This window comes from Ipomoea triloba, chromosome 9 (genome assembly GCF_003576645.1).
Source record: "Ipomoea triloba cultivar NCNSP0323 chromosome 9, ASM357664v1".
Taxonomy (NCBI): Eukaryota; Viridiplantae; Streptophyta; class Magnoliopsida; order Solanales; family Convolvulaceae; genus Ipomoea; species Ipomoea triloba.
In genome coordinates this window covers 4,973,263-4,993,729 of record NC_044924.1, presented here as the reverse complement: position 1 = coordinate 4,993,729, position 20,467 = coordinate 4,973,263, and the positions used below count along the sequence as shown (strand labels likewise).

General features: G+C 35.1%; 4 protein-coding genes across 7 annotated transcripts; 3 read left to right on the top strand and 1 right to left on the bottom strand.

Annotated features, from left to right (window-relative positions):
• Positions 1–2,586: 2,586 nt before the first annotated feature.
• Positions 2,587–5,039, top strand: LOC116030809 (exopolygalacturonase clone GBGA483-like). Its single transcript, XM_031273144.1, has 4 exons — positions 2,587–2,789; positions 3,091–3,396; positions 3,848–4,363; positions 4,633–5,039. Exons 1-4 carry the CDS (start codon positions 2,658–2,660, stop codon positions 4,867–4,869), a joined length of 1,191 nt encoding a protein of 396 aa, XP_031129004.1. The 5' UTR covers positions 2,587–2,657; the 3' UTR covers positions 4,870–5,039.
• A 1,969-nt stretch (positions 5,040–7,008) lies between these two features.
• On the top strand, positions 7,009–12,403 carry LOC116030422 (fimbrin-5-like). Of its 4 annotated transcripts, XM_031272671.1 has the most exons (16): positions 7,009–7,146; positions 7,511–7,715; positions 7,896–8,066; positions 8,406–8,650; positions 8,775–8,946; positions 9,076–9,114; positions 9,200–9,268; positions 9,370–9,486; positions 9,649–9,860; positions 10,370–10,525; positions 10,598–10,797; positions 10,867–11,024; positions 11,111–11,207; positions 11,421–11,512; positions 11,791–12,010; positions 12,099–12,403. In XM_031272671.1, the coding sequence occupies exons 2-15, from the start codon at positions 7,629–7,631 to the stop codon at positions 12,004–12,006; spliced, it is 2,031 nt and encodes a 676-aa protein (XP_031128531.1). In that variant the 5' UTR covers positions 7,009–7,146; positions 7,511–7,628; the 3' UTR covers positions 12,007–12,010; positions 12,099–12,403. The 4 variants fall into 4 exon arrangements, with proteins under 4 accessions (XP_031128531.1, XP_031128530.1, XP_031128528.1 ...); XM_031272670.1 differs by having other exon boundaries at positions 7,561–7,715; positions 11,791–12,403; XM_031272668.1 differs by having other exon boundaries at positions 11,791–12,403.
• An 827-nt stretch (positions 12,404–13,230) lies between these two features.
• LOC116028791 lies at positions 13,231–17,057 on the top strand. The gene is made up of 5 exons (XM_031270610.1): positions 13,231–13,563; positions 13,671–13,743; positions 14,438–14,502; positions 15,416–15,522; positions 16,223–17,057. The coding sequence occupies exons 1-5, from the start codon at positions 13,408–13,410 to the stop codon at positions 16,389–16,391; spliced, it is 570 nt and encodes a 189-aa protein (XP_031126470.1). The 5' UTR covers positions 13,231–13,407; the 3' UTR covers positions 16,392–17,057.
• A 199-nt stretch (positions 17,058–17,256) lies between these two features.
• LOC116028497 (GDSL esterase/lipase At2g04570-like) lies at positions 17,257–19,776 on the bottom strand. The gene is made up of 3 exons (XM_031270217.1): positions 19,375–19,776; positions 18,120–18,612; positions 17,257–17,631 (listed from the first exon to the last, which is right to left on the bottom strand). The coding sequence occupies exons 1-3, from the start codon at positions 19,753–19,755 to the stop codon at positions 17,438–17,440; spliced, it is 1,068 nt and encodes a 355-aa protein (XP_031126077.1). The 5' UTR covers positions 19,756–19,776; the 3' UTR covers positions 17,257–17,437.
• Between the last annotated feature and the right edge of the window lie 691 nt (positions 19,777–20,467).

Sequence of the window (20,467 nt, the reverse complement as noted above, 5' to 3'; positions counted from 1 at the left end):
ATTGTAACCGAGTCAGTAGTACTCAAAAAACAAGGTTGCAATTAAAAATAAAGCATATAATAGTTGCTCCCTAAATAGTTTTTATTAAAAGAAATACTTTTTTTCCTTTTTCAAATTTACCTTGTATATTTATTTTATTAAGTACCCGTGAATTACTTCATTATATTATATAATTAAGTTAATTAATTAAAAATACATTGTTTTCAAAAAATTGAAATTAAAAATACATTAAAATGTCTACATAATAATTAAATCTTAAAAAACTTATATAATAATAACACGACAAGCAAAATATAAAAATAAAAAAAGCGTCTATTGTAAATACAAAAGACGTATGTTTTACAACGAGTGCTTATGAACAATACGCTAATAGCCTGAACTTTAGGCGTTTGTTGTTCACGGATAAGGGTTTGATTGTATTATCCATTTAGATAATGCTTTATTTGTGAGTATTACATAAAAATGCAAAATTCCAACATATGTTATTGAGTTTATGGAAGATTTGTGCTTGTATCATGTTAATGTTTGGTGTACAATATTTATTAACGATCTTTTTAGAGAATTCTTGTCTACAACGTTGGGTCAAGGATTCAATCCACTCATCACATAGACGCATAGTGCTATGTGTGTTTGATAGGCTTGGGATTAGTACATTATGGATCAATTATGTCATAATCCTAATTCTTGTTTATATGTTCACGATCGAGAGTGGATTATAGATTAAGATATCCACATACATCCCCTTAAACTACAACTAAGCTATAAGTCATCATATTTAATAAAATATATGGAGTTTAAAATAATAGCTTGTTTTGAAGAAATTAAAGTGTTTCAAAATAAATAGTAAGTACTAGTTTTAATTTTAAGCTATTTACCAAATAGAGCCTTAATGTTTTTTTTTTTTTTGAAATCACAAACTTAATTCATTAAATCACTCAAAAGACAGTTTACAAGGAAAGCCTCAACATTGTCCATACTAATGTCTTTGAGCAATCGAGCCAACTAAGGGCATCCTTGAGAGCTAAAGCCTCGACTTCTTTAACAATAAAGCCTCCTATCAAACACATATTCTTAGTTGCCAAAAAACGACCTTCATCATCTCGCAAAACCCAACCAAGACCCATCATATTATTAGCCTTAGTGACATTCCAACATCCAAATTCCTTTTTATCAATTATTTACAACTTTATTCCTTAAAAACAGATTTAAATATGCCAACTCAATTACAAAGCGTGTTTTACAAATTGAATCAATAATTTTCAATTATCCACATTTGCAAACAAAATTTCAAAAAGAAATGCGGCTGAACATGATTTTTGTTTTCCTTCGTTATTGATATTTATTAAGTGGCTGACTTGTTTTCAAAAAAAAAATTAAAAAAATTAAGTGGCTGACTTAATTTGTGATTACTAAATAAATAATTACAGATTCACGCATGAAGGCCATTGCCATTTTAACCAAGCATGTGCAGTGCTACATGGAGAGGAAAGAGCCACATAATAACCAATGCAACCAACCAACCAAATACAACTAACCAACCAAGCCATCATGACTTTTTATTTATTAATCACTTATAATAATATCCCCACCTTAATTTTTTCAAGTGGATGGGAAAAACCTACAACAATTTGTTTGGTGCTCCAACAATCATACATAAAAGCGTAATTGTACTCGAAATCTATTGATGCAGATGGGTAGATATAAAATGAGTTTTACTATGCGGACTCCAAATCCTACTCCAATTATACTTCTTAATGGTAAGTATGGAAATGATATGATACTTTTATCTTGTGGGCCCAAGAAAAGTTAAGTTGTCTACATCCAAGATTTGTGAGAGAAAGTAAAAGTTTGAGAGTACAAGTAATATTTTTCATATAAAAAATACCTAGAGCTGCGAGATAATTTTCTCAAAGAAACTCAGAAAATAGTCCTATAACTTCGGAAAAAGGGGTACCTCCTTACAAAGCGAGTTGTAGTGACCTAGTCGGGATGACTGTTTATAAAAAACACAGGTTGAGCCTAGTCGGCAAATGAACGACTCAAACCAAAAAGACCTATAGCCTTGTAAGCCTAGTTGGAAAATGACCACAAAGAAGTAAACTAGGCTAGTTGCACCGACTCAAACCAATATGATTAATAAGTTGTTCCGGCTAAGATTCGTATTTGTAACCTTATGATTATATTACCAAGTCAATAACCTGACCAATTTGAATATGGTTACCCCATTAAGAGTAAAAAATTAAAAATACATGTAGTATAACTCAACTCCAAATTATCCATTCTAAGCATTCTTCTTCCACAACCATAAAAATTTTATTTTCCTTTTGCCAGAATGATCAAATATATAGGTAAAAATTAAAAGTGAAAATAATAAATGTTAAGCTGGGTGAAAACAAAATTAAACCAGCATGAATTGCAAACTACACGATTAACTCAAATTAGGCAATATAGTCTCGATCGATAGAGACAATTAGCTAAAAAAGTTTAGGCAGAATAACTGATTAAATGTAAATGTCGTCTCTAACTTCACTTCTCACACTATAAAATCCAACCACGCATCCATTCACAACACCAACATAGAAGAAACCAAAAACAGCAAAAACCCAAAAAAGAAAAACAAAAAGGGAAATACTTCTAACCAATAAAGAGAAGAAGACATGAAATCCATACTCATTCAAGCTGCATGGCTCTGCATTTTGCTGGCGTCTTTTGTAACAGGCTTGCATGCCGCCATTTTCGACGTTATGAAATTTGGCGCCAAGGCCGATGGAAAAACAGATGACAGTAAGGTACACTTTTGATTTAATTTAACCTTTTAGTTGTGTCGAAGGATGCAACATCATCTATTCCGCGCAACTGCAGTTTCCTTTCAACACACCTGCAGTATCAGTTTAGTACAACTGCAGTATCAGTTCAACAGTATCAACCATGACCATGGTCCACAATCATGGTCCACAGTATAATTTGAGATATAATTTGAAATGTTTGAGGTTGCATGGCCTTAATTAGTATTGGTTGGAGTTTACTTGTCACTCAACTAAAAGTTTAAAATGTTTAAGGTGGTTTAATTACTGGTTTTGTGAAACGTAGGCGTTTGTGGGTGCGTGGGGCGCAGCATGCAAAGCAGCGGGAGCGAACACGATTACGGCGGCCGGCAAATACATGGCCGGGTCGATTCTGTTTCAGGGACCTTGCAAAGGTCCCATCACCATTGAAGCTCATAAGATGATTCTGACTGCTTTATCGGATCCCTATGCGTTCAAAGGGCAACCATGGGTCACCTTCTCCAGAGTCAACGGACTGACAATCAACGGCGGCACTTTCGACGGCAATGGCGCCGCCGCCTGGAAGCTACCCAACTGTGGCAAAAAAGGCAATGTCTGTCGTCTTCCCGCTGTAAGTATATACCGCCCTACCTTTTCCATTAAAATTCAAATAGAGCCCGACTGGCTAAAATTTATATTGACCCAGTTTGGTAAATGGCTGTTAGCTGATCGGGTTGGCTGTTTGGATTAGAATGTATGATTTGTTGATAACATTATCTGATTGTAAAGAGTTGTTTGATAAATTAGCTGTTAGGGAATAGCTGTTTGGTATAATTTTTTTTTCTCAAAAGCTAATTGAAAATGCTGCTTTGAGTAGCATTTTGAATTTTAGCATTTTGGAATTACAAAAAGCTTATTAACCAAACATTTGATTTTTTAATCAAATCAAACAACTAATAGTGGTCAGATAAGCCAAAATTGACTGATAGGTTGATTATTTACCAAACAGGACCATCATTAATTTAATCTATATGAAAAACTTGTATTTATAAGCTTATCACTTATGTACTACATGCATGCAGAATCTATACTTTAATGCGGTGACGGGTTTGAAAATCATTGGACTCACCAATAAGAACAGCAAGCAATTCCACATGACGATTGCGGGTTGCAAGGACGTGACAATACAGAACTACACCGTCGACACGCCGGGGGACGCCCCGAACACGGACGGAGTCCACATCGGCAAAAGCAGCAAAGTAAGCATCACCGGCGCGTCCATAAAAACCGGCGATGACTGCGTGTCATTGGGCGACGGCGTCCAGGACGTGCACGTGGAGAAGGTGACCTGCGGTCCCGGTCACGGGCTGGCCATAGGAAGCCTGGGCAAGTACCCAAATGAAAAACCCGTCTTGGGAATCACCGTCAAGAACTGCACCCTCACCGGTACAACCAACGGCGCTAGAATCAAGACGTGGCCCGGCTCCCCGGTCGGCAGCGCCAGTAACATGCACTTCGAAGACATCATCATGAACAACGTCACCAATCCTATTCTCATCGATCAACAATATTGCCCATGGAATCAATGCAAAGCAGGGGTAAGTAACAAAGTTGGTTAGGCCGTTAACTTAATAATTATAAATATTATGATTTTCCAGTCAAAAGCAGCAACTGGCCTTATTGATTTGACATAATTAACTGTTTAACAATCTAGACTGATTTATCTCTTGTGATCTTTTTCTCAACCAGGATTACCAGACTAAACTTATGACTATTGACTAGACTAGTTTACCAGTTATATTGACTACAGTTTTTCTCTGTCACTAAAAATGTAACGCTAGTTTTTTTCTGATTTGTGATATTGAAGGCTCCGTCGAAAGTGAAGCTGAGCGGCATCGGATTCAAGAACATAAAGGGGACGTCGTCGAGCAAAGAGGCGATGAAGATACATTGCAGCCCGGCGGTGCCGTGCCAGGGTGTAATAATGAACGACATCAATTTGGTTTACAAAGGAAAGGATGGACCGGCCGTCTCTTCATGCACCAACGTCAAGCCTTCCATCACCGGAAAAGTCGTCCCAGCGGCGTGCTCTACGCATAAGTAGCCGGTATCGATAGTAATGATGTGTTTACAATGTACTACTATACTAGTCCTAGAGCCAACAAAGACCTTTTGTCCCGACACTTTATTATCTATGTAATAATGCTATTTTGTTTATTTATAAATAGAAACAATTAAATTATTAAATTATAATTAACAATATTTTGTTTATAATTTAGGTTACTACATTATTGAGTTGTACTGTGATATATGGTTGTATCAAAGTTGAGAGATTATGTCTACTCAACAAGGTTGCAATTAAAAATAAAGCATATAATAGTTGCTCCCTAAATAGTTTTTAGAAGAATTTTTTTTCCTTTTTTTTTTTTGATTTACCTTGTATATTTATTTTATTACTAGCCATGAATCACTTCATTATATATATCATCTAAGTTAAATAAGTAAAAAATAATAATAAATTAAAATATCTACATAATAATCAAATATTTAAAAACTTATATAATATTAATAACACAGGAAGACATAAGAAATAAAAGATAAATTTTGAAGAAAAAAAAAAAGAAAAAGAAAGAAGATAACTCAATAGTTTTTTAATGCTACACTAGTATTTTTAGAATTGGTTATCTTCGTTGGGTCAAAATTATGTAGACCCTTTATAAGGGCTCGAACCCACTCCCATCATCCATGTAGGAGTGTAAATCGGGACACCAAATGTCACTAAACCACAAGGTCTTTGGTATACTATATAAGTTAATTAAATAAAATTAGAATTAAACTGTTTACACAATAATAAAATATTAAAAATTAAATATAATAATAACACTTTTACAATTTAATAGATAAATTTGAAAGAAAATATAGCATGATAGCTCAATAGTTTAAATGCTACACTAGTATTTTTCTAAATTGATCATGTTGGGTCAAAATTGTATAGGATCCTTTTTAACAATCGTCATATTTATTTTTTTAAGCTTCATTTTATAAGATTATAATGCAATCCGGTTGAATTTTTTAAACGATTTATTTATCTGAACATGATTAATGATCCAAAAAGTTATTGAGTAACTTGATTAGGCTTGCAATAGTCAAGCTAGCTTAATCTATATTTGCGACACTATTGACATAGGTTGTCATATGTGTATTGTTGACCCAACACCAAAACTAATCAAATGACACCACTAAGACGAATTGTAAGATATCATCATGCCACACTCTAAATGGGCTCTATGTAGCTCAATAACAGCTTTTCTGCGAGATTCCAAGGTTGTTACATCACTCTAAAATTTTTTGGCACTTGTATATAACATCCCATAGGTTGTAGAATAATCTAGAGTCATGTACATACTTGTAATGATGCTTAGAATATTCTAGAACCCTATGAAATCCTCAAATGTGTATAGGTAGTTTTAGGGGATTATAGAGAGACAACCATAGTCGTAGGATCAAATAGATCCACACCGTCCATTAAGGAGGTGGAATGCGTATAAATACCCACAAGGGCCCTTATTTGTAAGCGTCCAAGATATGAGGCAAGTTCCCTAGCTCACGTGTTTCCTTTATCATTTTTGCGAAGTTCTTCGTGGTAGCCATCTCATCCAAGGGACGAAGGGGGACGAACGAGATTGACTATGGGAGGGAAAAATTAGTTAAGGCCGCACGAGATATTGTTAGGGGAAACGAGTCCATGACATCTATCTACCATATCACACTTCTTCCATTTCAACCAATTTCCTAATCTCATTAAGTGTACCTATTTTGTACAAGTAATGAAACTATTCTCTAGTAATGAAAATTTATACCTCGGCTCTACACAGTTTAATTTACAGTATCATAATTAAAACATGCATTATTCTTTTTCAATCAATTATTATATATTTTTATAATTTTTAAATTTAAAATTCTACACCTACCAAATTAAGTTTTAAATATATAATCCGACACTCCATATAAATGATGTAGTCTATTAAATAATTCGGAGTACGAAATTAATTCATATGAAAATAAAGTGTTTATTTATTTATTTTAATATTTTGATTATACAGAGTGAAAGAAGATGGCATGACCAGACAGGAGGTAAATAGCCAAATAGGGAATACATATTTTGTAAGGTTGGAAAACTAACCATCGTGAAGCTGAAAACCACCAATATTTCATATATATCATGCCTGTATTTCGCGGGTCTGATCGGCAAAACCGTTTTTCTCCTTTCTCCCTGTCTCCCTTTCTCTCTTCCTTTTTTGTTCTCTCTCATTTCCATCTCTCTTAGCGGAAGAGGAGATGATCCGCCATCATCCCCGCCCACAATGGTGATTCCATTGAGGTTAGTTTGCTGTTCATATTATCATATACGAATGACATGAATTTACGATTCTCTGAGGATAGTTTGCTGTTCATATTATATGAATTTACGATTCTCTGAGGATAGTTTGCTGTTCATATTATATGAATTTACAATTCTCTGAGGATAATTTTCAATTTGAACGTTATCTATGATAATTATGTTGAATGTGTTTTTGTTCCTGAGATGATATCATGTGGCTCAATTGTATAAACAAGTGTTGAAGTTAGAACAGAGTTTTTGAATAGCATGATTAGGAGCTAGAGAGGTGTAAATTGCTGTTATAATATGGTGTTGTTATTTATTTGTTTGTTTTTGCAATGATAGGATCTTTGAATCTGCGCAGATTGTGTTTGATAAGTCTACATGAGATGTAATGCCTCCTTCTCATAACAGGGGCTTATTGATATATAGTTTGATACATTGATTATTAGTCGTTGGGAGAAGGACGAAGGGGGAGAAACATGTCTGGCTTTGATGGTGTTATGGTTTCCGATCCGGAGCTTAGTGCTCAATTTACTCAAGTCGAGCTGCGTGGCCTCAACACGAGAGTATGTCAACTGCATTGATGTTTTGTTTACTGTTCTGTTCATTTCTCAGGATTACATTTCTTTAGTTGTCGTCTTTTGAGCATGGTTTTGTGTTATAGTCCTAATGATTGCAATGGATGACATGTGAAGCATTCTGGTTATTATTGATTGCAACATAGTAGGCTACATTTGTTGTCACAGTTTCTTTCTGCAAGAAATCAATCCGGAAAGGTCAAGTTGGGAGATTTGCCCCGGGTTATGTCCCAACTGAAGGCATTCAATGGGGTTTTGAGTGAAGACGAGATTAAGGCCATATTGAGCGAGTCATCTTCTGACTTGGATGAAGAAATTGATTTTGAATACTTCCTGCGGGTGAGTATAGCTTCGGCTTTTGATTTCATCTTCTTTCTGACTTTCTCCACTACTTTGATGGATACTTGATATAAAAAGCTTTTTTATTTGGTCATCACTATAGCTATATTATGTACCAAAAAACAATAATTATATTTACTCTGGTCAAATGTAGTGCCATCACCTTGAATCACTTTAAATTTCATACTGAAGTAATTAAAAAATATATATATAAGAAAGCTGTTTTATGAGTGGTTTGTATGCTACAATGTCATTTTAATTTAGGCATATTTCCATGTGCTTCCATATTTAGTTAACCTGAGGCTGTGAGGTAACATAAGAATGACTCTTTTTGTGTAGGCATTTCTCAATCTACAATCACAGGCCCCTGTGAATTCGGATACTACAAAAACTAAAAGTTCCTCTCCTTTTCTCAAGGCCACTGCCTCAAACCTTCGCGATACAATTATCGAATCAGAAAAGGCTTCGTATGTTACACATATCAACACCTTTCTAAGAGATGATAAATTCTTGAAGCAATTTCTTCCTATAGATCAACATTCAAATGCATTGTTTGATCTAGCAAAGGATGGTGTTCTTCTGTGGTGAGCATAAATGATTTTGCAATCACTTGGTTTCTTAGACAATGTGCCATTTTAACATCCCATCCCATCCTTACTGCCTCATAGCATGCATGTTTTGATCACTTCATATTTTGATGTCATGCAGTAAACTCATTAATGTTGCTATCTCTGGAACAATAGATGAGCGAGCTATTAATACCAAGAAAGTTCTTAATCCTTGGGAAAGAAATGAGAATCATACACTTTGCCTTAATTCCGCAAAGGCTATTGGCTGCACAGTGGTCAACATTGGTACAGAAGATCTAGTTGAAGGAAGAGTATGTTTAGTAGTCTATGTAATTTATCCATTAGAGTTGTCTTATAATTTATGGAGTACATCATCAATATGAAAGTCGCTAAATTTTCCTTTTTAATTTTTTTTAATTACTTTTTTTTGTCCTTATCAGCCACATCTCATCCTTGGGTTGATTTCTCAAATTATCAAGGTATTTTCCTCCTAATTGTTTCAGAACATTTTTTTTACTTATGATGTGTTTTGTCAATAATACTGATTTTCTTTGTGGCAATCAGATACAATTGTTAGCTGACCTCAACCTGAAGAGAACTCCTCAACTTATTGAACTGGTGGAGGATAGTAAGGTTAGTGAACCCTGATTGATTTTCCTGTGGTTTATAGTACAACTAGTTTGATAGCACATTGCTGTCATGCTAAATCTAAATTTTTGTAATGAAATTTGCAGGACATGGAGGAGCTTATGAGCTTACCTCCTGAAAAGATTCTGCTGAAATGGATGAATTTTCATCTTAAAAGATCAGGTTACAAGAAGCAGGTTACAAATTTTTCTATTGATGTGAAGGTGAGGTTTTCACAATGCCTTGCACACTGATTCTGACCTTATATTTTGTTTATTGGAAAAAAATTTATATGTAGTTTCCATGATTAAAGTTCGGCTATTCAACTTACATTGTTGGAGCACTAAATACTGTCCTGGTAATATCACGAACTCTTTTACCTACAGGATGGAGAGGCCTATGCCTACTTGCTCAATACTCTTGCACCAGAATATGGTTCAACTAGCACACTTGACACAAAAGATCTTATGGAAAGAGCAAATTTGATTCTTGAGCATGCAGAGAAAATAGGATGTAAAAGATATATCACTCCGAAGGACATTGTTGAGGGGTCATCAAATCTCAATCTTGCATTTGTTGCCCTAATATTCCAACAGAGGTCAGATGCAGCATGTTAATCCTTTCTTCAACCAGGAGTTGATTGTATCTTTATTGAACTTTCATATCACTTGGAAATATCTCAGTCTTGATATAACAAGGCAAAACATTAGATTGCTACAAACTACATCCTTCTGACAGTGCCTGGCAACAAATGATTTACTTAACTAGGATCTGCTACAAATGTTTATTATTTTATTGTTCCCATTTTGCTTTAGATACAATTTTAATTCCCATTATGTTGTTGACAATGTTCTAAATAAATGCATATGTAGGGGAAAAAAGAGAATAGAAAATTGAATGAAAGGAGGCTGTTAATAAGTGATATTTCTGTCTTGGAGCGATGTCTTTCACCTGTTTTGATCTTTTGGATCATACATATGGAAATGATACGGGCTTTACCCTTTTGACATCACTTGATTGCTGAGATGTATTTATAATGCTTGTGCTTGTCTCAGTTTGTTTTTTACTTAATGCCCCTCCAATAGGTGACATGCGCTTGTATTACAGGATTGGATTATCCGTTGACAACAAAAAGTTATCTTTCGCAGAGATGATAGCTTATGATGCTCAAACTTGTACAGAAGAAAGATGCTTCCGATTGTGGCTTAACAGCCTTGGAATTGATACATATGTCAACAATTTGTTTGAGGATGTTCGTACTGGGTAAGGTTGGATATTTTCTGGAGATATTTTGACTTTCTAAATGCTACTCAATGATGACCACCTTGTGCACAGGTGGGTTCTATTGGAAGCCCTTGACAAAGTTTCCCCTGGAATAGTAAATTGGAAGCAAGCTACAAAACCTCCAATTAAGATGCCTTTTCGAAAAGTTGAGAATTGCAACCAAATTGTAGAAATTGGAATAAAATTAAATTTCTCACTTGTGAATGTGGATGGAAATGATATTATGCAAGGAAACAAAAAGCTCATATTAGGTAAGTTTACCTTATCTCGCTCCTAGTGACAGTATTCTTCAGGAAGTATTCAAATTTCTTTTCTTCCAGCTTTTTTGTGGCAGTTGATGAGGTTTTCTATGCTCAAATTGTTGAAACAATTGAGATTTCATTCCCATGGAAGGGAGATATCAGATACTGACATACTAAATTGGGCAAACAAGAAAGTGAGAAGTGCTGGCAGAAAATCTCAGATTGAGACCTTCAAGGTTCTATGCAATTTTTTTACTGTGGTTTCTATGTTAGAATTATGATTCCATTACCTGAAGGTGTTGTATTTTCATTATGGTTTCAGGATAAAAGCATTTCAAAAGGAACTTTCTTTCTTGAACTTCTGAGTGCTGTGGAACCAAGGCTTGTAAATTGGAGCATAGTGACCCGAGGGGAAACAGGTAAGGCTCTTTAGGGTTTTCATCCTCTTAAGGTGTATATTAGAATTTGTTTCCTCTAATTTCACAATTCACCACTCATCTCAACTGTGAAGAGACGCATACTGTGAGTTTGTAATTCCACTTCTCTGTGGTGCTTCTAGCTCGAAACAATGTTGGTTGCCACTGAACGTTTGGTAATGCTCTAAATGATGACCTTCCTGATTGCCATTGCAGATGATAATAGGAAGCTAAATGCAACTTACATAATCAGTGTTGCTCGCAAACTTGGGTGCTCGGTTTTTTTATTGCCCGAGGACATAATGGAGGTAAGACATCAAAACAACAAAGGCTGAGAAGGAGAACTAATTTAAGCCCTTTGATCAGTTCTCACATTTCCATCAAACCAAACTCAAATAATTGAAGCCCTCTGTCATTATTTTCTTTACACTTAATCATCTTCTATCCTGTTAAACGGAATCTAGCTTCCTCAATGAAGAACGACAATATATTTCGATATTAACAGCACGAATATTATAACCCCAACCCCACCTCGTGCTCGTGATCATGAAGCTTTTGCCTTTTAAAAACTTGATTGCCTTGACAGGTGAACCAGAAGATGATGCTCACTCTGACGGCAAGCATCATGTACTGGTGTTTGCAGAACAAAGGCGTCGAACCAGAAGATTTATCCCCGGCAAGCAGTACTGCAAGCGAAACTGTGGGGGCAGCTGAAATGTCCACCTTGTCTGTAGAGGATGGCAATGATCAGCCTTCTGAGGCTGGAGATGAAAAATCAGTGTTGCAAGATCAAACCATCTGATGAGGTATTATATATATATATATATACACACACAGAAGCATTAACAACTTTTAATCCGCTGATATGGCGCGTTTGGATTCGTTGTTGGAAAGTGGCACTAACCTTTGTAATGGACAAACGTATTCACCAAGAAGAAGAATAACCAATGGAGAGTGGCAGTAAAAGAAGGCATGTGAAAGATCATATATAACATACTGTAATTAGGCAAATTTACTTATATAGTTTGAAAGGTGTTGAGTCCTACAATGAAACATGTACAGTCATATGCGCGGTAAACTTCATTTATAATTATGTATTGTAAATTATTTATTATCCGTCCAAATTATTTGTAATTAAATGAATTTAAAACTATTGTATTAACATTTCATAATATCAAACTTCTCGTTTTCTTTGGTTATCGGAATGGCTCAACAATGCATCGTGTTTCTAATTCAAGATTAAAATTCATACGTTTACAAAATATATTAGAAGTAATAATATTTATATTAATATTAATATTAAACAAAGCAATTTTAACCAATTAAATTCACCATAATGCATTTCAATTAAATTAAAACTAAAATGTTAAATTCAACTAATTAATTAATTAAACGCATAGCATTATAAGCTCATCATGTATATATAGGCACACACATTAACTTTTCAGCGTGTAATCCCACATAAGGAATCAATATTAATTCTTCTTCTCCCAAATATTACATGAGCGAGCAATCAATACTAATAATTCTAATACACTGTGATGCGACTCTACAAAATCCGTCGTGATAATTGACATTGATGGATAAATCTTGGTTCTAAAACTATCTTTGATCCAAAATCAAACTCAACAAATGTCAAGACTTGTCATTAATCTATAAGTTAATTTACATTTTTGCCTATAGAATCCAAAGAAAATAAAAAATAATTATAATATTGTACGCTTTTTTTTTTAGAATATAGTACGTTATAATATACAATATCTTTTTTTAGTGACAATAAAAAACATAATTATTATCTAAATGTTTACGCTAAATAAACTTCACTCATATCTACTATCTTACAAATCACACAAGAGAATTCTCAGATACAAAATACCATATTTTGTTAAGAGGTAGGTAGCTAAAGGTTACAATTTGCAAAATGCAAATTACACATTTGTAAAGCTCACCACCTATTAAAATTCCCCGTATTATAAATTGGGTCATATTACTGAAGCCGGTTTTACCTAGGGGTACAAGTGTACAACGTAAAATTCCATTTTCATCTGAACCCTGGAAAGGCATAAATTGAGATCACTGAAACCGCTTTCACCGCACAAAATCTCCCGCGGCCGCGGAGGTTCAATCGCAGAATACTGCCATCATCGATATCGATCAGATCCTTCATTCGATATTGATCCATAATCAAATAAACCAAAACATTATGTATAATCGAATTCCCATATACCGAAGTTTGCGTTTGCCGCAGCGGTTCAGGACCACGGGCTCCTCGATTCTAAGCTATTTGGCAGCTCCTCAGCTGAGAAGAAAAGCTCAGAATTCATGGTCTGCTGTTCAGGATACCTTCTATTCTACCAAGGTATTACTGCTACTATAAATACTGATTTTAAATATGAATTGGACCAAGTTAGGCTTTGCAGTGAAGGAATTTCTTAAAATGTTTCTGTTGATGTTATTGTTGCTTAGGACATATTTGAGAGGCATAGAGTGGTGTTCACGTTATCGACTTCGATCGCATCCGTTGCAACGGCATGGGGTGGTATGTATATCACAGACTACCAATTTATTATGTTATTCTCCAAATTTGTTTCGAGGTCATGACTTGGTGAAAATTCTGCATCAATTTGAAATAGTTCTTGGTCCTAATGGAGTATTGGACATGGACTAAGGAAAACTATTGAAAACATATCAGGATTTGTTATAGGTGAGAAGACATAATATAGTTTACAAAAGGATAAGTGCCCTTATTGGTGCCAATGTAAATTTGTAATAACTAGGTCAAACTTTTTATGGAGCATAAATGAACTTTGTTTTGCTAAGGTACATCTGATCCATCTATTAAATTGATATTAACAAGCCACACTTTCATCTTTTCTGTTATGCTCTTTTTTTTGAGAATATTTATAGCTATTGTTTGGTTAAGTCAAGGTGGCAATCAAAAGATAGGATACTACAAATTACTATAGTCTTAGTTTGTCTCTTTGTTTTGTTGTACACCCTGCCTTCTGAATTGATAATGCATCTTACTCATTGCCCAAATAAATCTACAATTTGCTTGATAAAACTTGTGCTCTACTTCTATTGTATGCCATGCATGTGGGATAAAACAATTTGCCTAACTCACTTTGTGTGTTTTATTTGTACTGTTTTATAAATATTATTTTGTATTATTTTATCCTTTTTTTTTTTTGTCATCTGGGTTGAGATACTGAAGATATTTAGAGCTTATGCAGGTTATTTATTACGGCACTATCATCAATCAAGAGTTGACCAACGGCTTGAATCAATAGAAAAAGCTGTAAGTATTTGTAGCAGCCTGATATTATCTGTTTGCTCTTGTGAAGCACCCGATTAAATATTGGCCTAAATAAATTATTCTGAAAATGGCTGTGCTAATGCTAGGATCTATATAAACATGCTTTTGCATTGGCTGAATTAATAATCCATTGCTGTGCATGCTTCCATTTCTAAACTTGAAGCTGAATATTTCTTAGATGAAAACAGAACATGTCAAATTTAAAACACAGATTGAATTGAGGGAACACCAGTTCTAGTCGTTACTTTATTATTCTTGCTAGTAAACATATGGAAAATTTTTTTTGCTCCTTTCATTTTCTATATTTGTTTTGCTGGAAAGTGCAAGGCATTTTATGCTTTGTCATCTCTTGTTTGTATGGAAGAACAGTGGAAACACTTGCTTTCATAGTTGGAAGAGTACAGGCAGCTATAGTAAATCAGTCAGAATCTCTTTTGGCAATGTTCACTGAATCACTGCCATAGGTTTCATCCTACTTAAGTCTTAAATAGCCTCCCTATTCCTGCAGTCCTATCCAAGATAGAAGAAACAGAATAAAGCACAAGAAGGGCAGAATAAATTTTCTTTCCATAGGGGTTAGGAATCACTTTGCCTCACAATTGCATGCCATTTCCCACTATTTCTGATATTTAAAATTTGAAGGCATGCATCTTCCCCAAAAAAGAAAAGGCAGCATACCATGCTTAGTAATGCTCCTTCCTAATCTCAATGTCCTACTTTATTTTTAGGATGCTTCAAGAGAATACGTTTTTGGTGAATTGTAAATTGATGTAGTCCTCTAAATAGGAGGAATCAACTGCGTTTATACACTCTGAATTATGTTATTTTTCTTGATAAGTACTGAAATATTGGGCTTTTTACATTATAAAATGTAACGTTATTTTATTCATTACAGATGAATAAGAAGTATGATATTGAAGATCCTGAGTTTAAGAAGCTTGTTTCAGGTGGCATAAGCATGCCAGCTTGTGTTGCAACTGCTGGAACTACTTTGTTTATTGGGTTTGTGTATTTATAATCCCACTATATGTTAATTTTGTTTTACTTAGTTAATGGTTTACGTTTCATATTTAGTGTGGTTCTGTTGTCCTTGTCATGTATATATACATATATATACCATCAAACAAAAAAAAAAAAAATCATTAATAAGATCGAAATAGTTTTATAATAATAAGCATTCTCCCAATGATAAGCCATAAAAGGGAAGGATAGGTGGTGAAGGAAAGGGGAACATGGTAAATTGATAATAAAAAAGGATAAGAATAGGAAAAAGGCATTGTTGCTGAACCATATCACATTTCTATATTTTTCTTTAGGATTTGGAAATCAAACGTGACTTGCATCTAGACTTAAAATTTACTTTTATGCATTTATTTAGGTTTTTTTTTTGTTTTTTTTTTTTTAAATGTTGAAATTGAATGCTAAAGCCCAGGTAGTTTTGGAACATAACTTCAGTAGTCGATTTCAATGGTTTTAGTAGGAGGTATCTGCCCATATTTATTCTGATGTATATATATTTGGATACAAAAACTCCCATAGTAAACTCCCATACAAAAACTCCCATAGTACACTATATATATGTCCACATGCTATACTTGTTTTTCATAATTTAATTCCTCACTTGTGTCTTAGTTATTCACGTTTACATTTGGCTTTTGTATATATTCTCTGTAATGAACTGGAAAAACCCTTTTATTTGTAGCTATGGCTTAGGTTGGCGAGGTGGAAAGTGGTATGCAAACAAAAAGTTCAAAAGGGAACAGATGAAACTGTTGGGACAAGTAAAACCAAGAAGGTGGCCTCTTAGATTACCGCTATCCAGGCTAAAGCTGCAAGGAAGTGCTGCTAAGGCTCCAGAGGCATCAGCCTAGGCGGTATGCAGCATCCAAAGATGGCGGTGGCTGTACCAAGGTGCCATGCCACTTACTGGCCTAGTAAAGTACTCAAGTAAATTCCCAATACTTATAAGATTTCTAACTTGACTATACGCAACAATTGCAAAACATTCTTAGCTATTCTAACAACTGGAAATATTAGGTTTTGAAGTACAAAATATTTTTTCATATGGACCTAGATGCCAGTTACTGGTTCCATTTTGTTCGGGGAGAGGAATGTAACTTGTAATTTGATTCTTTTGGTCTATTCCTGCATAGTTGCATACTTATTGTGAGGCCATTCTGCATATTTTACCGGTGTTGAGGGAAATGACCATTCGGTCTTCCCCAGCTTGGCAACCAATCTAGGAGCTCGACTAAACTAATGTCTAGAAAGGGTGAATAGCCAAAACTAGGAGCTCAGCAACATTTGTCTAAATATATCTAATGGTCATGGTGACGATAGAGTTAATTGTGCTTAGAGGATTTTGCTTTGGTGCTATATCAAAGAGGATTGTGGAAAGCATGAGGGGAAAGAGGACACATATAGTTACCTTATTATAAATATTATTTTTTGTAACCTGACAAAGGGAAAACAATTTAAATACATTTTCATTCTTAGCTTTGAGAGTTCCAAACTACTCAAGGCATTTTCTTCTTCAACATTACTATTACATTGCTTTTCATTCCATCATGTAAGCTTAAATAAATCCAACATGTGATTTCATGTTAGGGTCATAGTGGGTTACATTATAAATTCTATAAAATCTCTTAAATCATTCTGGTTCGTCAAATCAACTTATTCTAAAGAGAAAATGATACTTTTAGTCCTTAAATTATTTTTTGTTTGTAGATTATGGTAAAATATTTGAGTTTTAGCATATTTTATTGACAAAAACATCATACAATGAATATTTATACACAATGATAACTAGTAACGAAGGCAATACAAACATGAAACATTACACATATATAAATATTTAAGCACGTGCAACATCCATCACATCATATCATACAATATAATCATCCCTGGGACATGATGCCTAGAGAAACTTGTGTAAACTAGTCTTCATCAAATGATCTACGATTATTTGATTGGTTTTCTCAGTGGGATGAAAAGCATCCCAGAATACAAACTTATTAGCGTCCTTGCATGTGAGTGGATTGTATTGGTCGCACGCATATCCCATCTCAAACATTCCTGTCGCACAGCACGCCACTCCTGCTGCCTCGAAACCTATGAGCAATCGAGCCAAGTCAAGTCAAGCCCAATGTGACATGAATTTTATGACACTTTTTAATGCAAAGAGAATATACTTTATTATTTTCATATATAAGTTCTCTTAAATTATTTTATTTTTATGTGTATATAAGTGATGGGTCAGGTATTGGACCGGGTGGTTAGCTTGAAAGTGATCGGTTTGCACTTGGTAGGTTTTGGTAGTTGGTCAGACTGACTACCTAAGCCTTGGTACCAATATATCAATAAGCTAGTTGTATGGCCGTATGGGTGAAATTTGTTACAAGAAATCAATGGTCGATCGAGTTTCACCAATGACACTGTCTCTAAATGAAGAGACTCCTTGCGCAGTGAGTAAAAATCTAGTCTCATTGAGTCACCATGATTACCCATTTACAAACTGTCAAGTCGGGGTGTGGGGGCATCTGGGTGGGTAATTCCACCTTTATGTGACATGAAAGTGTGAGAGTTATAAATGAGCATACCATATAAGGAAGGCTTGCGGATGATTTGCATGAGAATGCCATAGGGATTGGAGTTCACGAGTTGCAGCCCTGGAAGTTGATTGTTGAGCTCCACCGTCAGCGATTTGAGCTTGCCATTAAAGCTGAAGGCGATGTCGTTGTAGCTCTTGATGCACCGCTGCCCGTCGGCGAAATTCGTCGTCCTCTCCAAGGGCATGCACCCCATCGGAGGGACGCCGCCGAGGGAGATCTTTCTCGCCCCCAGGCCGTACAGATCCGTCACGAATTTCCTCGCTAATCCGGCGAGAAAATCCTGGTACTCGTCGATCGTGAACTGCGACTGCCTCCCGCCGGGAATGGCGTAGTAGTTCTCCAGGAAATCGTTCGTCCCCATACTCGTCACGTATAGTGCTTCCTGTATAATTTCGTCGCCTTTTTCGTCGCCTAAGTAGTCTCTTAGCTTCTTTTGATACTCTTTGTAGTATTCCAACTCTTTCCACAACGGAATCACGCGCTGTGAATTTAAAAAAAGTAATCATAATAATAATTAATAAAATACTTATATGCCTCCCGACCTTTCTTAAGGGAGTAGAGTGCATACGGCCACTCACGCTAATTAAGCTGGTTTCAATATCTAAATTCAGTATTACAAAAGTATTATTCTTCTTTAATAAAATTCTTACTGTAGTCATTTTTTGAAATTGTGCATTAGTAACTTCACCCTGATATAATAGGTCAGAAATCATACAAAAAAACAACTATATTAGGAAGGCCTTGTGCAACTAGAGCACTGTTGCAAAAATCTCCCGCCTAGGCGCTAAGCGCCCCTAGACTGAGAGCCTAACTCGACCGATTGGGCCGAGTTGACGACCGACTCGACTGAATTTGGCCGAGTTAACTCACCCAACTCGGTAGAGTTAACCAAGTTAACTCGAGCGAGTCGGTCTTGTTAATTTTTGTATTATATTTATATATATTTAAATTTATTTATTTATATAAATAAAAAAAAAGTAAGAGATATATATAAAAAATATATATGACATACACCAACACACCTGCATTATTTTTTTATTTTTATAGGTTCTAGCTACCACCTAAGCGCGTCTAGACCGCTTAGGCGCTAGGTGCTAGTCTAGCGCTTACTGTAACCATTGCAACGAGATCAACTAAGAAGGTGATAGTAAAAATCAAACTTGTGAATCCTGACATTTGGGAGGAAAAAATACTTATTATTTTTGAAGTATGATGTGAAAGTAGAAAATTAGAGGTGACTTACAAGAACATCAGAGGTAGCATTATCATAGCCAGACCCAGCGGAAGCGAAACTAACTCCGACGGCAAAGTCAGAAATGTTATAGCTTGGATCCAAATACGCCGGAACGGTGGGCCTCAGACCAAACGACTCCGAGATGAAGTCCGTCGGAATCCTGCCGTTGGAGAACCGCCCGGTGGCCCGCCCTCCCTCGAAATCTCGGCCGTACGGCCCGAAGTTGCTCCGTGCCACCGTCGGGATCTGGTTGTTATTCCCGGCGTCCACCGACGAGTCTCCGAACACAATTATGGCCGGAACTTTAGCTTCCACGACGCCTGAAAATAGTTGCAGCAGAAGAAATAATATTGGTGCAGCTGTGAAGAGCCATACCCTATAGTCACCCATTTTCTTGTGATTATGGAAACAGTACGAGTGTCTGTCTTAAATATATATAGTGAGAGACAGCCTAGGAATTGCAATTTTTTTTTTCATCTATTTTTTTTATTAATGCAATTTAAGTCAAATTATAATTGTCAAAACCTTGTGGTCTAGTATCATCAGAATTAGTCTCAAAGTAAGCAGTGTTAGTAGTATTCAACAAAAAAAAAAAAGTAAGCAGTGTTAGTTGAAGGAAAAAAGTATTAAATTTTGTATAGTTTTTTTTTTTTAAACTTAAAAACATTAAAATATCATATCACATTTTGTGTCATTGTGTGTGGGGGGGGGGGGGGGGGGGGACACACAATGACACAAAATGTGATATGATATTTTAATGTTTTTAAGTTTAAAAAAAAAAACAATATACAAATTTAATACTTTTTTCCTTCAACTACACTGCTTACTTTTTTTTTTTTTTTGAATCTAACACACAATGACACAAAATGTGATATGATATTTTAATGTTTTTAAGTTTTAAAAAAAAAAAATATACAAATTTAATACTTTTTTTCCTTCAACTACACTGCTTACTTTTTTTTTTTGTTTGAATCTAACACACAATGACACAAAATGTGATATGATATTTTAATGTTTTTAAGTTTAAAAAAAAAAAATATACAAATTTAATACTTTTTTCCTTCAACTACACTGCTTACTTTTTTTTTTTTGTTTGAATCTA

Coding starts and splice junctions, on each gene's coding strand:
- LOC116030809 (XM_031273144.1), top strand. CDS start 2,658: ATGAAATCCATACTCATTCAAGCTGCATGGCTCTGCATTTTGCTGGCG. Junction 3,397..3,847: donor ATGTCTGTCGTCTTCCCGCT/GTAAGTATATAC, acceptor ACATGCATGCAG/AATCTATACTTTAATGCGGT. Junction 4,364..4,632: donor GGAATCAATGCAAAGCAGGG/GTAAGTAACAAA, acceptor GTGATATTGAAG/GCTCCGTCGAAAGTGAAGCT.
- LOC116028497 (XM_031270217.1), bottom strand. CDS start 19,755: ATGGGTGACTATAGGGTATGGCTCTTCACAGCTGCACCAATATTATTT. Junction 18,613..19,374: donor ATGCTACCTCTGATGTTCTT/GTAAGTCACCTC, acceptor TTAAATTCACAG/CGCGTGATTCCGTTGTGGAA. Junction 17,632..18,119: donor CCGCAAGCCTTCCTTATATG/GTATGCTCATTT, acceptor GATTGCTCATAG/GTTTCGAGGCAGCAGGAGTG.
- LOC116030422 (XM_031272670.1), top strand. CDS start 7,629: ATGTCTGGCTTTGATGGTGTTATGGTTTCCGATCCGGAGCTTAGTGCT. Junction 9,115..9,199: donor TGATTTCTCAAATTATCAAG/GTATTTTCCTCC, acceptor TGTGGCAATCAG/ATACAATTGTTAGCTGACCT. Junction 10,798..10,866: donor AAACAAAAAGCTCATATTAG/GTAAGTTTACCT, acceptor CTTTTCTTCCAG/CTTTTTTGTGGCAGTTGATG.
- LOC116028791 (XM_031270610.1), top strand. CDS start 13,408: ATGTATAATCGAATTCCCATATACCGAAGTTTGCGTTTGCCGCAGCGG. Junction 14,503..15,415: donor TTGAATCAATAGAAAAAGCT/GTAAGTATTTGT, acceptor TATTCATTACAG/ATGAATAAGAAGTATGATAT. Junction 15,523..16,222: donor GGAACTACTTTGTTTATTGG/GTTTGTGTATTT, acceptor TTTTATTTGTAG/CTATGGCTTAGGTTGGCGAG.